At 49.2% G+C, this 19,106-nt stretch overlaps 2 protein-coding genes across 2 annotated transcripts in view; both read left to right on the top strand.

Moving 5' to 3' along the window:
- The window catches only part of LOC126953096 (MHC class I polypeptide-related sequence B-like), a 98,975-nt gene extending 85,136 nt beyond the window's left edge, over window positions 1-13,839 (top strand). The window contains exon 7 of the transcript XR_007725127.1: window positions 13,742-13,839. The gene's annotated coding sequence lies outside the window, so the exon portion shown is untranslated. The remainder of the gene's footprint in view (window positions 1-13,741) is intronic.
- LOC126953094 (MHC class I polypeptide-related sequence B-like) lies at window positions 1,474-13,839 on the top strand. Its single transcript, XM_050788451.1, has 6 exons — window positions 1,474-1,578; window positions 9,380-9,622; window positions 9,892-10,170; window positions 10,749-11,027; window positions 11,126-11,266; window positions 13,601-13,839. The coding sequence occupies exons 1-6, from the start codon at window positions 1,488-1,490 to the stop codon at window positions 13,726-13,728; spliced, it is 1,161 nt and encodes a 386-aa protein (XP_050644408.1). The 5' UTR covers window positions 1,474-1,487; the 3' UTR covers window positions 13,729-13,839.
- Window positions 13,840-19,106: the final 5,267 nt, after the last annotated feature.

Genomic DNA, 19,106 nt, shown 5'->3' on the forward strand with positions numbered 1-19,106 from the left:
CTTTTAAAGGCTAGTCAAGTGAAACACTGGGAGTGAAGAAGAAACAAAGACATCTGTAACTAGTTGTGATCAATTAGTTGTAAACACCACTGCACTCAGACCAGCCTAATTGGGAAGATTTTAAGGCTATGGTGTGGTCTGATGGGTTCCAAGTCAGAGGTGACAGTAACCTGGAAGAGGGAAACTGCTTGAGAAGTGGCATTCTGGTGGGATAGGGTGAGGAGATCCCAGAGCCCACTTTTACTGCAACCCTGGGGAGATGTCACCAGAGAAATGGGGGTGGTGCCAGACAGCAGGTTGTGGCAGCTGTGGTTTCCATGATAGAGTAGAAGCATCCATCATGTGTGACATTCAGCAGATGGGGCGCTGTGGGTAGCTTGGAGCACTCTGGTTGTAACTGAGGCAGGCACAGTGTTTAGGAAGCCTGTGCAGTAATCTAGGCTGAAGGGAGGGGAAAGCCCAGACTAACATTGTGGCTGTGGGATTGAAATAGGGTTGGAGGAGCTGACTTTGATTCCCGGAGATGAAGGGGAAAGAGGAAATCAGAAAGGACCAAGGATGGTGATGTTTTTAAGAGAAACTGAGGAGGAAGAGAGGATGATGTGGTGGGAGATGTGTAGAGAGTCCTTGTAGATCTGCCACATTGGAGGGGACTATGGTCCCAGAGGTACAGATGTCCTAAAACAGGCTGGAAAAGGGAGTCTGGAGAGAGCTTGGTGTAGTGAACCATGGGGAGCCTCCTCGTTGGCCCTGTGATCAACCAGGGACTGAATAGAGAGGCGGCCCTGGGAGACCTCAGACACTTAAAGGATATAAAGGGGTGAAAGGGGGGCCTGGCTTTGAGTCAAAGGGAGGAGAAGGAGATTATAAAGCTGAAACGTCTAAGAGAGTTTGTGGTCTGAGCTGTTCTACTGGGGCAGGTACTTTTGAGAGACAGAGGTGGCTGAGATCTGGAAACAGGTCTGCAAATCTGGCCAGTGACGCTGTGCGCGGTTAAGGGAGTGTGTTGGGAGAATAGCCACGCATTGTCCGTCCCGGAAGGAACAAGCCAGCGAGAGCCGATCTGATGGGGCGGCCGGCGAATGGGGCTTGGTGAGGCCCGCGCTCCTAGGGGTGGGGGTGTGGGGATGGGTGGTCGCGATGCCGGGAGGGCGGGCAGGGCCCTGGCCGTGCTCATGAAGTTGGAGCTGTTCTCTCAGCTACTCGAAGCTCGTCCCTGCTTTAGGCTGCGCTCCCGCGTGCTCCCCTTTTCTGGGAGCCAAGTCCCGCCTTCTAAATCTCCCCAAGTCTCCAGCCCACTGGAATTTTCTCTTCCGAGCGTGGCCCCGCCCTCTCCGCTCCTGATTGGTCCTAAGTTCCGGGCCCCAGTTTCATTGGATGAGCGGTCGGGGCCGGGCCAGGTGATTAGGTTTCCGCCGCGCTTTCCCCCCGGGCTTAGCTCAGTTCGCCTCTGCTTGAGCCGCTGAGAGGGTGGGGACGTCGGGGCCATGGGACTGGGCCGGGTCTTGCTGTTTCTGGGCTGGGTCTTGCTGTTTCTGGCCAGCATATTCTCTTTTACACGTCCGGGAGCCGCTGCTGGTGAGTGGCGTTCCTGGCGGTCCTCGGCGGAGCGGGAGCAGCGGGGCGTTTCGGGGGGTCGGGTGGGTCGCGGCGAGCGCTGTGTGTCAGGGCGGGGCTCAGGTGCGCTGTCGGTGGTGCGGGGAGCCGGACGCGGCCGTTGCCGCCACACTTCAGCCTGCTTTCCCGTCTCTTTTCAGTCCTCGGGATCCCGCATCACCTGCCTATTCTGATCTCCTCCTGCGCTTGCTCTCCTCGCCTCTCCTCCGCTTCCTCTCACTTTTCGGACAAACCAGTCCTTCTGAGGCCCATGGGTTCCCGGGCTGCCTCCGGGGCTGCTCCTGTGAATGGCATTCGAGGGCTCTTCCAGCTCGGCCACTGAGGCAGCCACAACCCCCGGTGCTCGGGGCGGCTCTCAGGTCCCTGAAGTCCTGTCCTCTCCCGGAGCTGACGTGTTCTCAGCTCCTGGGCCACAGCTCCTGGATTTGGAGCCCTCCTTTCTTGGGACCCGGAGCTGGTGCTTCCTGCTGTTGTGGGTACTGTGGGGGTTTGGAGTCTGCAGGCTCCGGACAGAGGATTCTTCCTGCGACTTCTCTCATCCCCAGCTCATTCTCCCCTCGCCTCCGGCTTCCGGGAGTCCTCTCCTCTCTCGCATCCCACTCCTACTAATGACCAATGATCTAAGGACACCAGATTCCCTCCTACCTCCTCCCTGCCCATCTCAAGGCCCGCTGGGTGCTGTTGCCCTCCCAGCTCCCTGCTACCCCTTCCTGTGTGCTGTTCTCTGATCCATTTCTAGGGTGTCCTCTGCCCTCATCCCCTGCCCCCGCCACCGAAGGTCCCTCCTGCCTCCCTTATGGGCCTTTCCTACAAGCAGCCTTCACCCAGTGCTGCCCCTATGCCTCCCACTCCCAACTGTCCCTGACCCTAACTTTCTGGTGCTGCCTTTTTTCTGGGGGTCTTCCCTCCATCCCACTCCCCTCCAGACCACCCAAGGGGAGCCCTGGTGCTAATGGCAGTTGGGCCTTAGGCAGGGCACAGGGCAGTGCAGATGCCCCCTCCTCTCTAGCGCAGGTGCCTCCTCTGGACTCTGCCTCACGGTGGCCCCTTCCCCACTTCTTCATCCTCAGCCTCACCTTCTTGAGGACCCCACCCTCCAGCCCACAGGTGCTGAACCATCCCTCCCGGGTCCCTCCGCCCCTCTCCACCTTGGGACCTTGCACTGCTCCCACTTCTTGCCCAGCTGCCTTGGGCCCTCAGCAAGTTCTCATCTTTCCCAAGTCCCACCCTCCCCTCCTGTCCTCACCCTACCTCAAGTTCTCCCACAGTTACTCCTGCCCCATGGTCATGCCGCCCTCCAGTTCTTGCTCTGCCCATCTCCCCTCCCCAACCCAGACCTAAAACAGGCTGTTGGGCCAACTGCTCCTTGACCTTCATTCTTTTCTTTTGGTTCCTTGACCCCAGTGGGCTCTCACTCCCTACATCACATATCTAAAATCTGTTTTGCCTGCCCTTGGGGTGCCACTGTTCCCCCTCCAGCACTACTCCTTTTGGCAGGCCCTTCCTCAGGCTGAGAATCTCTCCCTCTACCTTGGTTTTCTCTCTCTGGCCAGCACTCCCACCCCTTACTTTGTTTTTAATTTTTAACTTTTGTTTGGGTATGTAGTAGATATTATGTATTTATTTATGGGGTACCTGGGATATTTTAACACAGGCCTACAATATGTAATAATCACATCAGGGTAAATGCAGTATCTATCACAACAAGCATTTATCCTTTCTTTGTGCTACAAACCCATTATGCTCTTTCAGTTATTTTTAAATGTACAATAAATTATTGTTGACTGTACCCACCCTGCTGTGCTATCTACTAGATCTTATTCGTTCTAACTATATTTTTGTACCCATTAACCATCCCACTCCCCCACTCCCCACTACCCTTCTCAGCCTCTGGTAATCATCATTCTATTGCCTCTCCCCATGAGATCAACTGCTTTAATTTTTGGCTCTCACAAATAAGTGAGAACATGCAAAGTTTGTCTGTCTGGGCCTGGCTTATTTCACTTCACATAATGACCTCCAGTTCTTTGCAAATGACACTATGGCTGAATAGTACTCCACGTACACACGTACGCCACATTTTCTTTCTTCATTCGTCTGTTGATGGACACTTAGGTTGCTTGCAGATCTTGGCTGTTTTGAATAGTGCTGCAATAAACATGGAAATGTAGGCAACTGTTTAATACACCGATTTCCTTTCTTTTGGGTATATGCCTAACAGTGGGAGTGTGGAGCATATGACAGTTCTATTATATTTTTAGTTTTTGGAAGAACCTCCACATTGTTTCCCATAGTGGTCGTACTAGTTTACATTCCCACCAACAGTGTACAAGGGTTCCCTTTTGCTACATCCTCGCCACCTTATTGCCTGTCTTCTGGATAAGGGTGGGATGATTTGATTTGCCTTCATCTGATGACGCATGATGTTGAGGACTTTTTCATATACCTGTTTGCCATTTGTATGTCTTCTTTTGAGAAATGATTATTCAGATCTTTTGCTTATTTTTAAATTGGATTATTAGATACTATAGTTTCTTAGTTTGAGGTCATAGATTTACGTCTTTAATCCTTTTTGATTTGATTTTTGTATATGGTGAGAGATAGGGTCTAGTTTCATTCTTCTGCATGTGGATATCCAGTTTCCCCAGAATCATTTATTGAAGAGACTCTCCTTTGCCCAGTATGTGTTATGGGTACCTTTGTTAGAAATGAGTTCACTGTAGATGTATGGATTTGTTTCTGGGTTCTCTATTCTGTTTCATTGGTCTGTGTGTCTGTTTTTATGCCACTACCATGCTGTTTTGATTACTGTAGCTCTGTAGTATAATTTGAAGTCAAATAATGTGATTCCTGTAGTTTTGTTCTTTTTGCTCAGGGTAGCTTTATCTATTCTGGGTTTTTTGTGATTCCATATATATTTTAGAATTGTTTTTCTATTTCTGTGAAGAATGTCATTGGTGTTTTGATAGGAATTGCATTGAATTTATAGATTGCTTTGGGTAGGATGGATATTTTAACAAAATTGATTATTCTGGCTGGGCGCAGTGGCTCACACTTGTAATCCCAGCACTTTGGGGGGCCGAGGCGGGTAGATCACTTGAGGTCGAGAGTTCAAGACCAGCCTGATCAACATGGAGAAAACCCGCCTCTACTAAACATACAAAATTAGCCGAGCATGGTAGCATATGCCTGTAATCCCAGCTACTCAGGAAAGCTGAGGCAGGAGAACCGCTTGAACCCAGGAGGCAGAGGTCTCGGTGAGTTGAGATCGCGCCATTGCACTCCAGTCCAGGCAACGGGAGCAAAACTCCGTCTCAGAAAAAAAAAAAATTGATTATTCCAGGTCATGAACATGGAATGCCTTTTCCATTTTATTGTGTCCTCTTCAGTTTTTTGCATCAGTGTTTTGTTTTTTTTGTTTGTTTGTTTGTTTTTTCTGAGACAGAGTCTCGCTCTGTCGCCCAGGCTGGAGTGCAGTGGCCGGATCTCAGCTCACTGCAAGCTCCATCTCCCGGGTTCACGCCATTCTCCTGCCTCAGCCTCCCAAGTACCTGGGACTACAGGCACCCGCCACCGCGCCCGGCTAGTTTTTTGTATTTTTTTTTTAGTAGAGACGGGGTTTCACCGTGTTAGCCAGGATGGTCTCGATCTCCTGACTTCGTGATCCGCCCGTCTCGGCCTCCCAAAGTGCTGGCATTACAGGCTTGAGCCACCGCGCCCGGCTCCGCATCAGTGTTTTATGGTTTTTATTGGAGAGATCTTTCACTTCTTCAGTTAAGTTTATTGAAGGGGTGGCCTGCCCCTCCACACCAGAAATAAGACACAGAGACAAAGTATAGAGAAAGAAAAACGGGGCCCAAGGGACCGGCGCTCAGCTTACAGAGGACCCACACCGGCACCGGTCTCTGAGTTCCCTTAGTATTTATTGATAATTATCTTTACCATCTTAAAGATAAGGGAGTGGCAGGACAATAGGATCATTGTAGGGAGGAAATCAGCAGTAAGACATAAGAACAAAAATCTCTGTGACGTGAATAAGTTTAAAGGAAAATGCTGTGCCTTGAGATGCATATGCAAACATCTCCATAAACCTTTTAGCAGCATTGTTTCAGCCTATCACATGGGGAGAAACCTTGGACAATACCTAGCTTTCCTAGGCAGAGGTCCCTGCGACCTTTGGCCGTGTACGTGTCCCTGGGTAGTTGAAATTAAGAGAATGGTGATGACTTTCAACCAGCAAGCTGCCTTCAGGCATTTGTTTAACAAAGACACATCCTGCACAGCCCAAAATCCATTAAACCTTGAGTCACCACAGCACATGTCTCTTGCAAGGACAAGGTTGGGGGTAGGATCACAGATTAACAGCATCTCAAATACAGAACAAAATGGAGTCTCTTATGTCTACTTCTTTCTATATAGACACAGTAACAGGCTAATCTCTTTCTTTTCCCCACAGTTTATTCCTAGGTATTTTATTTTATTTGTAGCTAAATGGGATTAGTTTCTTGATTTCTTTTTCAGATTATTTGCTGTTAGCACATAGAAATGCTACTGATTCTTCATGTTGATGTTGTATCCTGCAACTTTACTGAATTTGTTCTTCAGTTCTATTAGGTTTTTGGTGGAGTCTTTAGGTTTTTCCAAATATCAGACCACATGATGTACAAACAAGGATAATCTGACTTCTTCTTTTCCAATTTTGATGCCCTTTATTTCCTTCTCCTGTCTGATTGCTCTAGCTAGGACTTGCAGTATTGTGTTGAATAACTGTAGTGAAAGTAGTCATCCTTGTCTTGTTCCAGATCTTAGAGAAAAGGCTCTCAGTTTTCCCCCATTCAGTATGTTACTAGCTGTGAGTTTGTCATATATGACTTTTATTATATTGAGGTCTTTTCATTGTATACTCAGTGTTTTTAGAGTTTTTATCATGAAGGAATGTTAAATTTATCATGCTTTTTCAGTATCAGTTGAAATGGTGATATGGCTTTTGTCCTTTATTCTGTTGATATGATTTATTACATTGATTAATTTGTAGATGCATACTTGGAATACATTCCACTTGATCATGAAGAATGATCTTGTTAATGTATTGTTGAATTTGGTTTGCTAGTATTTCATTGACAATATTTGCCTCAGTGTTCACCAGGGATATAGGCCTGTAGTTTTCTTTTTTTGATGTGTCTTTGCCTGGTTTTGGTATCAGGATATTCCTGGCTTTGTAAAATGAGTTTGGAAGTATTCCTTCCTCCTCTATTTTTCAGAACAATTTGAATAGGACTGGTATTTCTTGTTCTTTAAATGTTTAATTGTGGTAAAGTATACATTACATAAATTTTACTGTTTTAACCACTTTTAAGTGTATACTCGGTGGCATTAGCTACATTCACATTTTTGTGCAACCCAAAACTCTGTACCCATTAATCGGTAACTCCGCATTCCTCGCTACCTCTGGCCCCTGGTAACCACCATTCTACTTTTTGTTTCTATGAATTTGACACTCTAGGTACCTCATTTAAGTAGAATCATGTAATGTTTGTCTTTTTGTTTCTGGCTTATTTCACTTATAATATTTTGAGGTTCATCCAGGTTGTAGTATGGGTCAGAATTTCATTCCTTTTAATGATGAATAATACTCATGATATGTATGTACCACGTCTTGGTTATCCATTCCTCAGACAGTGGACACTTGGGTTATTTCTACCTTTTGGATATTGGCAAATATTTCATTTCTCTTGGGTATATATTTATTTCTTTTGGGTATATATCCAGAAATAGAATTGTTGGACCATACAGTATTTCATGTTTTAATTTTTAGAGGCATCACCATAGTGTTTTCCATTGCAGGTGTGCCATTTTATATTTCCAGAAGCAGTATACAGGGGCTTCAGTTTCTCTACCTCCTTGCCAAACTTGCTATTTGTGTGTGTGTGTGTGTGTGTGTGTTGTGTGTGTGTGTGTGTGTGTGTGAGAGAGATAATAGCCATCCTGATTGGTTTGAGGTAGTATCTCATTATCTCATTGTGGTTTTGATTTGTATTTTCCTAGTAACTACTGATATTGAGCATCTTTTCATGTGTTTATTGATCATTTGTATATTTTCTTTGAAGAATTGGCCATTCAAGTCTTTTGCCTATTTTTCTCCCCCACATAGCTTCTCATGGCTACTTTGCCCATTTTTGAGTGGGTTGACTGTTTTGTTGTTTTTGTCAGACTTTTTTATATTCTATATATTCTGAAAACTAATTTCTTGGTTTCTTTTTTGAGACGGAGTCTTGCTCTGTCGCCCAGGCTGGAGTGCAGTGGCACGATCTCGGCTCACTACAAGCTCTGCCTTCCAGGTTCACGCCATTCTCCTGCTTCAGCCTCCCTAGTAGCTGGGACTACAGGCTCCTGCCACCATGCCCGGCTAATTTTTTTTTTTTTTTTTTTTTGAGACAGAGTCTCCCTCTGTCACCCAGGCTGGAGTGCAGTGGCGCCATCTCAGCTCACTGCAAACTCTGCCTCCTCGGTTCACGCCATTCTCCTGCCTCGGCCTCCCAAGTAGCTGGGACTACAGGTGCCCACCACCATGCCCAGCTACTTTTTTTGTATTTTTTCTAGTAGAGACGGAATTTCACCATGTTAGCCAGGATGGTCTTGATCTCCTGACCTCGTGATCCGCCTGCCTCGGCCTCCCAAAGTGCTGGGATTACAGGCATGAGCCACCGCGCCTGGCCTTCTGGAAGCTAATATCTTATCAGATATATGACTTGCAATATTTATTTCATTTCAGAGGTTGATTGCTTTTTCACTCTGATTGTGCCCTTTGATGCACAGATGTTTTGAATATTCGTGAGTCCAGTTTGTCAGTTCTTTCTATTCTATCTGTGCCTTGGCGTCATATCCATGAAAGCACTGTCAAATACTGTGTCATGAAAATTATCCCCAATGTTTTTTTCTAAGATATTTTTAAGTTTTAGTTCTTGAGTGTAGAGTTTAGGTCTTTGATTCATTTTGAGTTAACTTTTGTATATAGTACAAATTAAGGGTCCAATTTTATTTTATTTGAACATCCAGTGCCCCCAACACTATTTGCTGAAAAGATGGACTGACTCTTTGAGACCTGTCACCTGCTCACCCCGGTGGACACTAGCTGGTCCGTCCAATTGCTGTCCTGGGGCCTTGTCATGCCACTCCTCCACTTTGGACCCAAGCCCACACCATTGCTCCCCTCTGGGATACTGACCCCACTATAAGCTTCCCTGGGGCTACAACCTTCCTACCCTTGTGCCTCATGACCACCCCCTCCCTTGTCCCCGCCATGCCCATGATGAGTCTTTTCTCGAGGCAGCTCCCCTTGCCTCCATCTCACCCTCACCTGTGCACCACAGCCACACTGGACATGGGTCCCCCTGAGCCTGAGTCCCTTCCCATTCCCCCCGTCCCCTCTGGCAAGACCTTCCTTCCACCGCTGCCTTCCCTTGCCCCTTCAGGGCAGCCTCACCCCATGGCCCCTATTCCCTTAGGGGGCTTGTGGCCACCCAGTCCTGGCACCTGGCCTACAAGTTTGCCATCTCCATTCCCCCTTCTTCTGTTCGTCAGTCCCCTCCTCTGTCCTCCCACCCTCACAGTTTTCCTTGTATCTGAAATCCTCGTTCTTGTCCCTTTGCCCGTGTGCATTTCCTGCCTCCTCAGGAAGCTTGGGACAGCAGACCTGTGTGTTAAACATCGATGTTAAGTTATTTCCAGGAAGAAGTTTCATCTGTGATTTCCTCTTCCCCAGAGCTCCACAGTCTTCGTTACAACGTCACGGTGCTGTCCCGGGATGGATCTGTGCAGTCAGAGTTTCTTGCTGAGGGACATCTGGATGGTCAGCTCTTCGTGCGCTATGACAGGGAGACGCGCAGGGCAAGGCCCCAGGGACAGTGGGCAGAAGCAGTCCTGGGAGACCAAGAGACCGAGGACTTGACAGAGAATGCGCAGGACCTCAGGAGGACTCTGACTCATATTGAGGGCCAGAAAGGAGGTGAGTGCGGGCAGGGGCAAGAGTAATGGGAGGCCTTCTCCAAGAGAGTTGGAGGCAGAGAGCAGGACCCGTCTCTTCCTGCTGGTTCTGGCTGGGGGTGGGGGTGAGGAGTAGGTCAGTGGGGCTCAGCAGGGAGGTGAGTCGGCACTCAGCCCACACAGGGAGGCATGGAGGAGGGCCAGGGAGGTGTCCCTGCTGGGCTGAGTTCCTCACCTGAGTAGAAAGGTGACGGTTTCGGGAATGGAGAAGTCACTGCTGGGTGGGGGCAGGTTTGCATTCCCTCCAGAAGATTAAGATCTGTGAGATCTATGAAGACGGCAGCACCGGGGGCTTCTGGCATTTCTACTACGATGGCGAGCTCTTCCTCTCCCTAAACCTGGAGACTCAGAAATGGACAGTGGCCCAGTCCTCCAGAGCTCAGACCTTGGCTATGAATTTCTGGAAGGAAGATACCATGAAGACCAACACACACTATCGCGCTATGCGGGCAGACTGCCTGAAGAAACTACGGCGATATCAGAAATCCAGGGTGGCCGTCAGGAGAACAGGTACCAACCCTGGCCAGGGGCTCTCCTCTCCCTCCAATTCTGCTAGAGTTGCCTCCACCTCCCAACTCTTTCCAGGGAAACCCTCCCTGTGCTATGATTAGCATTTCATATTGTGTCTGATTTCCTCTATCGTTAGAGCCACTGGATAAAGACAGTGGGTCAGGGACTGAACCATCCAGTGTTGTAATCTGGGAAAGCGGCGGGCCCTGCGACAGAAGCCTGAGCCTGGGGTGGGAGTTAGGCAGGAGAGGAAGCCCTCAGGGCCAGGGCTGCCCCCTCTGCCTCCCAGCCTGCCCATCCTGGAGAGTTCCCTCCTGGCCCCATGACCCAGGAGTCCACCTCGACATCCCCCTCCTCAGCATCAATGTGGGGATCCCAGAGCCTGAGGCCACAGTCCCAAGGCCCATCCTCCAGCTAGCCTGGAGTAATTTGGCCACAGGTTGAGGACAGACTTACAGAAGGTCCGGGATCTGTGAGGGATTCAGCCAGAGTGGGAACAGTGGAGAGGAGCAGACCTGTTCCCCGCATCTCCCTTTGTGGGGAGCAGGGCTTCACTGGCTCTGCCCTTTCTTCTCCAGTGCCCCCCATGGTGAACGTCACCCACGGCGAGGCCTCAGAGGGCAACATCACCGTGACATGCAGGGCTTCCGGCTTCTATCCTGGGAATATCACACTGACCTGGCGTCAGGATGGAGTATCTTTGAGCCATGACGCCCAGCAGTGGGGGGATGTCCTGCCTGATTGGAATGGAACCTACCAGACCTGGGTGGCCACCAGGATTCGCCAAGGAGAGGAGCAGAGGTTCGCCTGCTACATGGAACACAGCGGGAATCACAGCACTCACCCTGTGCCCTCTGGTGAGGCTGGGGTGACCCTGGAGAGGGTCAGGCCAGGGTAGGGACAACAGGGAAGGCTGTAGTTCTCTGCCCAGTGTATAACAAGTCCCTTTTTTCAGGGAAGCCACCGGTGCTTCAGAGTGAACGGCTAAACCTTCTGTATGTTCTTGTTGCTGTTGCTGTTGCTGTCGTTACAGCATTTATTATTATCTGTGTTCATTGTTGCAAGAAGAAGAAAACATCAGCGGCAGAGGGTCCAGGTGAGAAAAGGAGGCAGTTTCTGGAGATGACAAGGCTCCTGTCTGGGCAGCAGGGTCCCCTCATTGCTCCTGATAGGATGTAGGTGACAAGGCTGGAACAGGGGATGGAAGTTGGGTATTTGGGAGGGGAATGGGAGCCACATTCCCATCTACACCCGTAAGTCCTTCCCAAGCCAGGACTGGGGAAAGGCCCTCGAACGTCCAGCTGTGGCCTCCTCCTGCTGCAGGTGGAGTGGGCAGCAGGGAGGGCTGCAGCGCCTGCTCTGTCCCCGTCCCGGCCTCTCTGTCTCTCAGGCTCACGAGAGTGCGTCCAGGTGGGGTGAGTTGGGAATCACATGCTGATGGATGATCATGGCCTCAGAGGGAGCAAATAGTAAAGGCAGCTGTGATCTGGGGAGGGCCAGAAACTGGAGAGGAATCCAAGGAGAGGCAGTGCCTCCCCTATGTGCCTCCTCCAGGAGGCACTTTCCAGGTTCCCACCACCTGGCCTCCTAGAGTTTCCTTGCAGATGACATGGATGAATAGATAAGCAGATGTTCCTGGGCCATTTGAGGAGCGGGGCCCAGCCCCTCATCAGGGCAGCTGTGGTCCCTGTTTTCATCCCACCTCCGAGTGTTTTGTTCTCCAGTCCCTGAGGGACACAGTCCCCAGGCACCATCTTTTGGGGGCTTTGTTCTGTGCTCTGTGGCCTCACCTTGCCCTCCCTGAGCCAACTTCCCTTTCTCAAGGTAGTCACTGCCTGGTAAATTTGGAGTAAGGGACGGTCAGAATCTTTTCTCCCCCAGTCAGGTTGTTTGATGGGAGATGAAAAGAGACAGCAGGAAGTTTTGTGTTTCTGCAAAAACAGGCCATGCAGGGGACAATGAGAGGCTGGGGTGTCCAGGAGACCTGAGTCTCTGTCATTTCCCCACTTCTGTGTGTCTAGCGGTAGGGGCGCTGGTTTCTCATCCTTGAACCTAATTGCACTATCAGTCGGCCCCTCAGGCCTGAGCAGATGGGAAGGTTCATCCCTGCCCTGCAGCAAGAGGGCCCCGTCCAGGAGGCACCCACAGCAGGGGCAGCGCAGGTCTGTGGTCGCTCCTGCTCTCACCTGCAGTGTCTCCCGTAGAGGGATTGTCGGTTCTGCTTTCCTGTGGGCAGGAATGGTTTCCTCGTAGGTCACTGGGGTTTTGGCCAGGAAAAGGGTATGAAATTCACGTGCCAATTGCTCAAAATTCCTGCTTTCAATGTTGATGTCCAATAAAAATGTTCATAATTTCAGCTCTATAATCTTAATAGGATTTCCTCTAATACTGCTGTTGTAAAGCATATTAAATAAAACAGGAACTCAAATTTGGAGCCCCCTCTCCAGGAGAATCTGTGTGGGAGATGGTGGCTGTGGCAGTGGCAGTTCCCAGGTGCAGAGGGTGGGCGGAGGCAGCCTCAGGCTAAGGGGACTCCCCTACTTCACATGGAGAAAATCCCTTTTAGATTGCAAGGGCAGTGGCCTAGGTGGAATCCCTGCTAGGGACAGAGCAGGAAGGCCTCGCAGCCTCACCAAGCAGCAGCCCTGGGGTGGAGTAAGTGGACCAGGCAGGAGCAGTGGTGACTCAAGAGCAGGTCACAGGCCTCGGTGGGTGCTGAGGGTCAGGAGAGGCCAGGCCTTCTCGAGCAAGGTGGGGTCCCAGGGTCACGTCAGGTGCGGATTCTCTGGCAGCCACGTCTTTCCATGCTGGGCCTGCTGGGCCCCCCAGCCTTCCTGATGGGATTCCCAGTTAGGAGCTGTCTGCTCAGGGCTGGGAGAGGAGGAGCACTGAGCTGCAGATAGAGGGCAGAGCCCACAGTGGGCAGGGCCTGCCCTGGTGTGCAGGTGCCTCTGCAGGAGAGAAGGGCCTGGGGACTGAGAGCAAGGGTCAGGACCTCTCTTTGGGGAGGCCTCTCGCTGTAACAGGACTGGTCAGGTCTGAGAGGAGGGGAAGGTACTGGGTTCCCTCTTGGGTCTTGTCCTTTAGTCTTGTGGCCCTTTCACTCCGTGCACGATGGGTGGTGGGCAAGGGCAGGGGCTGATGTTGATGGAGTGATGAGAGGTTCCCTCTTGGGTCTTGTCCTTTAGTCTTGTGGCCCTTTCAACGATGGGTGGTGGGCAGGGCAGGGGCTGATGTTGATGGAGTGATGGGAGGGAACTGGCAGGAGCTGGGAAAAGCAGGGAGGGAGGAAGAAAAAAGTGGGGGCCTCATCTTCCCTCAGAGAAAGGGTGAATCTGGTTTTGGAGCAACTGAAGAGAGAAAAGTCCTCAGGGAATAAACAGAACACTGCACCCAGTGGAGCATTTACCCGTTTCCCTCTTTTCTCCAGAGCTCGTGAGCCTGCAGACCCTGGATCAACACCCGGTTGGGACGGGAGACCACAGGGATGCCACACAGCTCGGATCTCAGCCTCTGATGTCAGCTCCTGGGTCCACTGGCTCTACTGAGGGTGCCTAGATTCTACAAACAGGCGGCCGGGATTCAACTCCCTGTCTGGATCTCACCAGCACTTTCCCTCTGTTTCCTGACCTATGAAACAGAGAAAATATCAGCACTTATTTATTGTTATTGGATGCTGCAAAGTGTTAGTGGATATGAGGTGTTTGCATCTCTGCCATATAGAGAGCGGCAAAGAGATCATGACCAACTCAACATTCCTTTGGAGGCTATATGATCAAACAGCAAACCGCTTATCATGAATGCAGGATGTGGGCAAACTCAGGACTGCTCCTGCCTCCTGCCGACAGAAGGTTTGCTGAGGACAATCACTCCATGGTGCTCATTGAGGTTATCTACTGGGTCATCTAGAGCCTATTGTTCGAGGAATGCAGTCTTGCAAGCCTACTCTGGACCCAGCAGCTGACTCCTTCCACCCCTCTTCTCGCTATCTCCTATACCAATAAATACGAAGGGCTGTGGAAGATCAGGGAGCCCTTGTTCGCGAGAAGCAAGGAGCCCCCTGACCCCTTGTTCCAAATATACTCTTTTGTCTTTGTCTTTATTCCCACGTTCATCTTTCGTTCAGTCCAGTACAGGGTTGTGGGGCCCTTAACAGTGCCATATTAATTGGTATCATTATTTCTGTTGTGTGTGTGTGTGTTTTGTTTTTTTGTTTTTTTTTATTTTGAGACGGAATCTCTGTCACCCAGACTGCAGCTCACTGACTTGATCTCAGCTCACTGCAACCTTTGCCTCCCAGGTTCAAGCAGTTCTCATACCTCAGCCTCCCGAATAGCTGGGATTACAGACAGGCACCACCACACTCAGCTAATTTTTGTATTTTTTGTAGAGACGGGGTTTTGCCAAATTGGCCAGCCTAGTCTCAAACTTCTGACCTCAGGTGATGCACCTGCTTCAGCCTCCCAAAGTGCTGGGATTACAAGCATGAGCCACCGTGCCTGGCCTATTTTATTGTATTTTAATATATTTTATTATATTGGCCACCATGCCTATCCTATTTTCTTACGTTTTAATATATTTTAATATATTACATGTGTAGTAATTAGGTTATCATAGGTAAGCTTTGTGAGTATCTTGGTGATGACTCCAGACCAGCTTTCTTGTCACCTTGAGGTCCCCTCACCCCGTCACACTGTTATGCATTACTCTGTGTCTAATATTATATGTGCATAATTTTATACCATAGATGTTTACTCTTTAAATAGACATTTCTGGTCTGTGTTTTATTTCATGCGTCTGGGAGCGGATAAAGTGTGAGGTTCAGAGAGAAGAAGAAGAGGTGTGTCTCAATGCCCTGAGCCAGCATCAAAGCCATCTCCCCTCCTCTTTCCCTTTCCCTGCTAGTTCCCAATGACTGACAGATTCATAGCAGAACAGAAAGGACTGGGAAGGGATGGAGGTGGGACATCTTTCACCAACATTCAGGGGCTGACCTTGTGGGGGAACATCTGCTCTGAAGAGCTGGAGCCTCTTGTGATGACACAGAGATCTTTGTCACTGTGTTCAGGGAAAGGACCAAGCCTGACTCCCCATGCGGAGAGGAGGTTCTGGCTGTGACCGGCCTGTGGGAGAGGTGAGGACCCGCTCCCTCTACAGTGACAGCCAAGAACCTGCAGGTGACAGAGAAGGCTTCCCCTCAACTGTGTCCTATCAGGTTCTTCCAGGCATCAAGGAATAGACCTGGGACACTGCCTTCAGTGACATGAACACACCCGGAAGTGAGGTGGCCCTACCAGGGGGTCCTGGGGCTGCCACTTGTTTTGGGAACTCAGTGTCTGCAGAGGGGCGTGGAGAGTAGGCTTTGTGCAAAACAGTAATCATGACCTATAAATTATTTTATTCTTCATTAGCTTTTTGTCATAAAATAAAAGTTACTCAAAAAGAAAAACTGTCTGAAAATGTTTCCCTTTAATAATAATAATAAAAGATAAATACCCTTCAACCACCAGAGATACAGAAGTTTGTCAACCAGCCCAGAAACCCCATCATTTGCCCCAACTCAGTGATAAAGGCTTCCCTCCTCTGCATAAAATCACAGCCTGACCTTTATGATCATCGCTTCTTTGTTCTATTTTATATTTTCATCATCTGAAATTGTAGTTTAGTTTTACCTTGGGATATATAAATTTTGTTCTCTTTTTTTTCTTTTTTTTTTTTTTTTAAGATGGAGTCTCAATCTGTCACCCAGGCCGGAGTGCAGTGGCGCGATCTCGGCTCACTGCAACCTCCGCCTCCTGGATTCAAGCGATTCGCCTGCCTCAGCCTCCCGAGAATCTGGGACTACAGGCGCGTGCCACCATGCCCAGCTAATTTTTTTGTATTTTTAGTAGAAACGGGGTTTCACCGTGTTAGCCAGGATGGTCTCAATCTCCTGACCTCATGATCTGCCTGCCTCGGCCTCCCAAAGGGCTGGGATTACAGGCGTGAGCAACCGCAGCCTGGCCTGTTCTCTTTTTCTCTCTATGCTCCTCCTTGAAATTTATATTGTCCTGGTTGAGTTTTCCATAGTTTGCATTTTGCTGTCTCCATCCCAAGGCATAGTTTAATATGGACCGGTTTTATCTGTACTTTCTATAAATTGGTACTTGGCTGCAGATATTTGCTTATAGGCAGACTTGATTTTCTTCTTGAATACTTTATGGCACTCCATTGTATTCTTCCATCAAGAGGAAGAACTTAGTACTGATTATTTATACTTTACTTTTTTCTTTCTTTCTTTTTTTTTTTTTTTTTTTTTAGATGGAGTCTCTGTCGCCCAGGCTGGAGTGCAGTGGCGCGATCACAGCTCACTGCAAGCTCCGCCTCCCGGGTTCACGCCACTCTTCCGCCTCAGCCTCCCGAGTAGCTGGGACCACAGGCGCCCGCCACGCCCAACTAATTTTTTGTATTTTTAGTACAGACAGGGTTTCACCGTATTAGCCAGGATGGTTTCAATCTCCTGACCTCGTGATCCGCCCGCCTCGGCCTCCCAAAGTGCTGGGATTATAGGCGTGAGCCACCGCGACCGGCACTTTTACTCTACTTTTAATTGCCATTGCTTTTCAATGGCTAAATCTGTTAATTCGTTATGGGTTGCAAAAGAATTATAGTCTCAGTCTCTCATTCCTTCCTCATTTACTAGCTGAATAATTTCTGAAATAAGAGATTTATCCTTGGCCGGACGCGGCTCATGCCTGTAATCCCAGCTACTCGGGAGGCGGAGGTAGACGAATTGCTTGAACCCGGGAGGCGGGGGTTGCAGTGAGCCGAGATCGCACCATTGCACTGCAGCCTGGGCGACAAGAGTGAAACTCCGTCTCAAAATAAGTAAATAAATAAAGTGGAGCACTTGACGGCCATGGGAGAGAATAGGCTATGACCACACATAGCAAGATGATGAGCCCAACAAAGATGATGAGCCCGACCACATGAAAACAACTTTTAATTTCATTCGATCAGAACCGACAGAACTAATCTACTGTGTTACAAATCAATACAGTGGCTACTGTAGGGTGGGGGAGGGTGGTTTATGAGTGAGTAGGATTCCAAGGTGTTTCTTGGAGGGTGGACATGATGTTGCTTGATGAAGGTGTTGTTTATCTGAGATTTTACTTGGTCAAAACCCACTGCTCACCTGTGATTTGTCCCCCTTCCTCCATGCATGATGTCTTCTTTTTTTTTTTTTTTTTTTTTTGAGACGGAGTCTCACTCTTGCCCAGGCTGGAGTGCAGTGGCCGGATCTCAGCTCACTGCAAGCTCCGCCTCCCGGGTTCACGCCATTCTCCTGCCTCAGCCTCCCGAGCAGCTGGGACTACAGGCGCCCGCCACCTCGCCCGGCTAGTTTTTTGTTTTTGTTTTTGTTTTTTGTATTTTTCAGTAGAGACGGGGTTTCACTGGGTTAGCCAGGATGGTCTCGATCTCCTGACCTCGTGATCCGCCCGCCTCGGCCTCCCAAAGTGCTGGGATTACAGGCTTGAGCCACCGCGCCCGGCCGCATGATGTCTTTTTTTTTTTTTTTTTTGAGACAGAGTCTCGCTCTGTCACCCAGGCTGGAGTGCAGTGGCCAGATCTCAGCTCACTACAAGCTCTGCCTCCCAGGTTTACGCCATTCTCCTGCCTCAGCCTCCCAAATAGCTGGGACTACAGGCGCCCGCCACCTCGCCCGGCTAGTTTTTTGTATTTTTAGTAGAGACGGGGTTTCACCGTGTTAGCCAGGCTGGTCTCGATCTCCTGACCTCGTGATCCGCCCGTCTCGGCCTCCCAAAGTGCTGGGATTACAGGCTTGAGCCACCGTGCCCGGCCCGCATGATGTCTTTCATTCAAGTTTACATTTCTGGTGTTTTGAAACAATTCTCTCTAAGCTAATAGAATTTCTCCTACTCCAAGTCCTTAGAAATGCTGCATTGGAAATACCAGTGAAATTTTTTTTTAATTCCAGGAAATAAACACCTGTGACTCAGATATAAAAAGGAGAATCTACCACAAGAGCAGTCGGCTTGGGAGCTGACACCAGAACAGCTTTGGAAATGGCTGTCCAGCCAGGAACTAGGAATCAAAACTCAAACAGGACCACAGGAGGTGGAGGGTAGAAATGACGCCCCAGCAGTGCATGAATGAATGAGTCATGGGCAGTGGCTCGCGGGTTGCCTGGCCAGTCTGGAACTTGGGGAAAATAAAGTTGGAAAATTGGGGGGTAGAAGAGAGAAGTGTGCATTCACCTCTTTCCATGGGAAGAGCGTGTGAAGATAGAGGTTGCATGTAGATGCCCACCAGAGGGTCTCCAAGGGCTGGGGCTCCCTGTAACCAGTTGGGCGAGATGGCTTGATGGACGATGCCACTCAGTCGCACAGGGCTTGCTCATGGAGTTCGTGCATGAAGTGGCCATGGTGGCTGCGATGGACACTGCATGGGCACAGCAATTGAGTCGCCACTCACCAGGGCTGACCTGGCAGCTGCCACTGCTGAGGACCTAGCCTGGTAAAAGCAGCTGTTTCTTTGAACAGAGAAAAAAAAAACAGACAATGCTAATTAAGAGCAAGACAGTGTTACGACAGATAAATATGCCACTGCAGCTATAGTAGAGATGTAAACAATCTTGAAATTATTTAAAAAAAAAAAATGTTGATGGAAAAGACTTATTGCAAGTAAAGAAGTTAAAACAGTTGTAAAAATTGTATTTCTGCCCAACTATATCCAGATTGTTTCACAGGGAAGTCCTACTAAACCTTCAAAGAAGGTTATTGGACTTATTTAAAATATTCAAGAGAGGCCAGGTGCGGTGGCTCAAGCCTGTAATCCCAGCACTTTGGGAGGCCGAGACGGGTGGATCACGAGGTCAGGAGATCGAGACCATCCTGGTTAACACGGTGAAACCCCGTATCTACTAAAAAAAAAAA

This window comes from Macaca thibetana, chromosome 4 (genome assembly GCF_024542745.1).
Source record: "Macaca thibetana thibetana isolate TM-01 chromosome 4, ASM2454274v1, whole genome shotgun sequence".
Lineage (NCBI taxonomy): Eukaryota > Metazoa > Chordata > Mammalia > Primates > Cercopithecidae > Macaca > Macaca thibetana.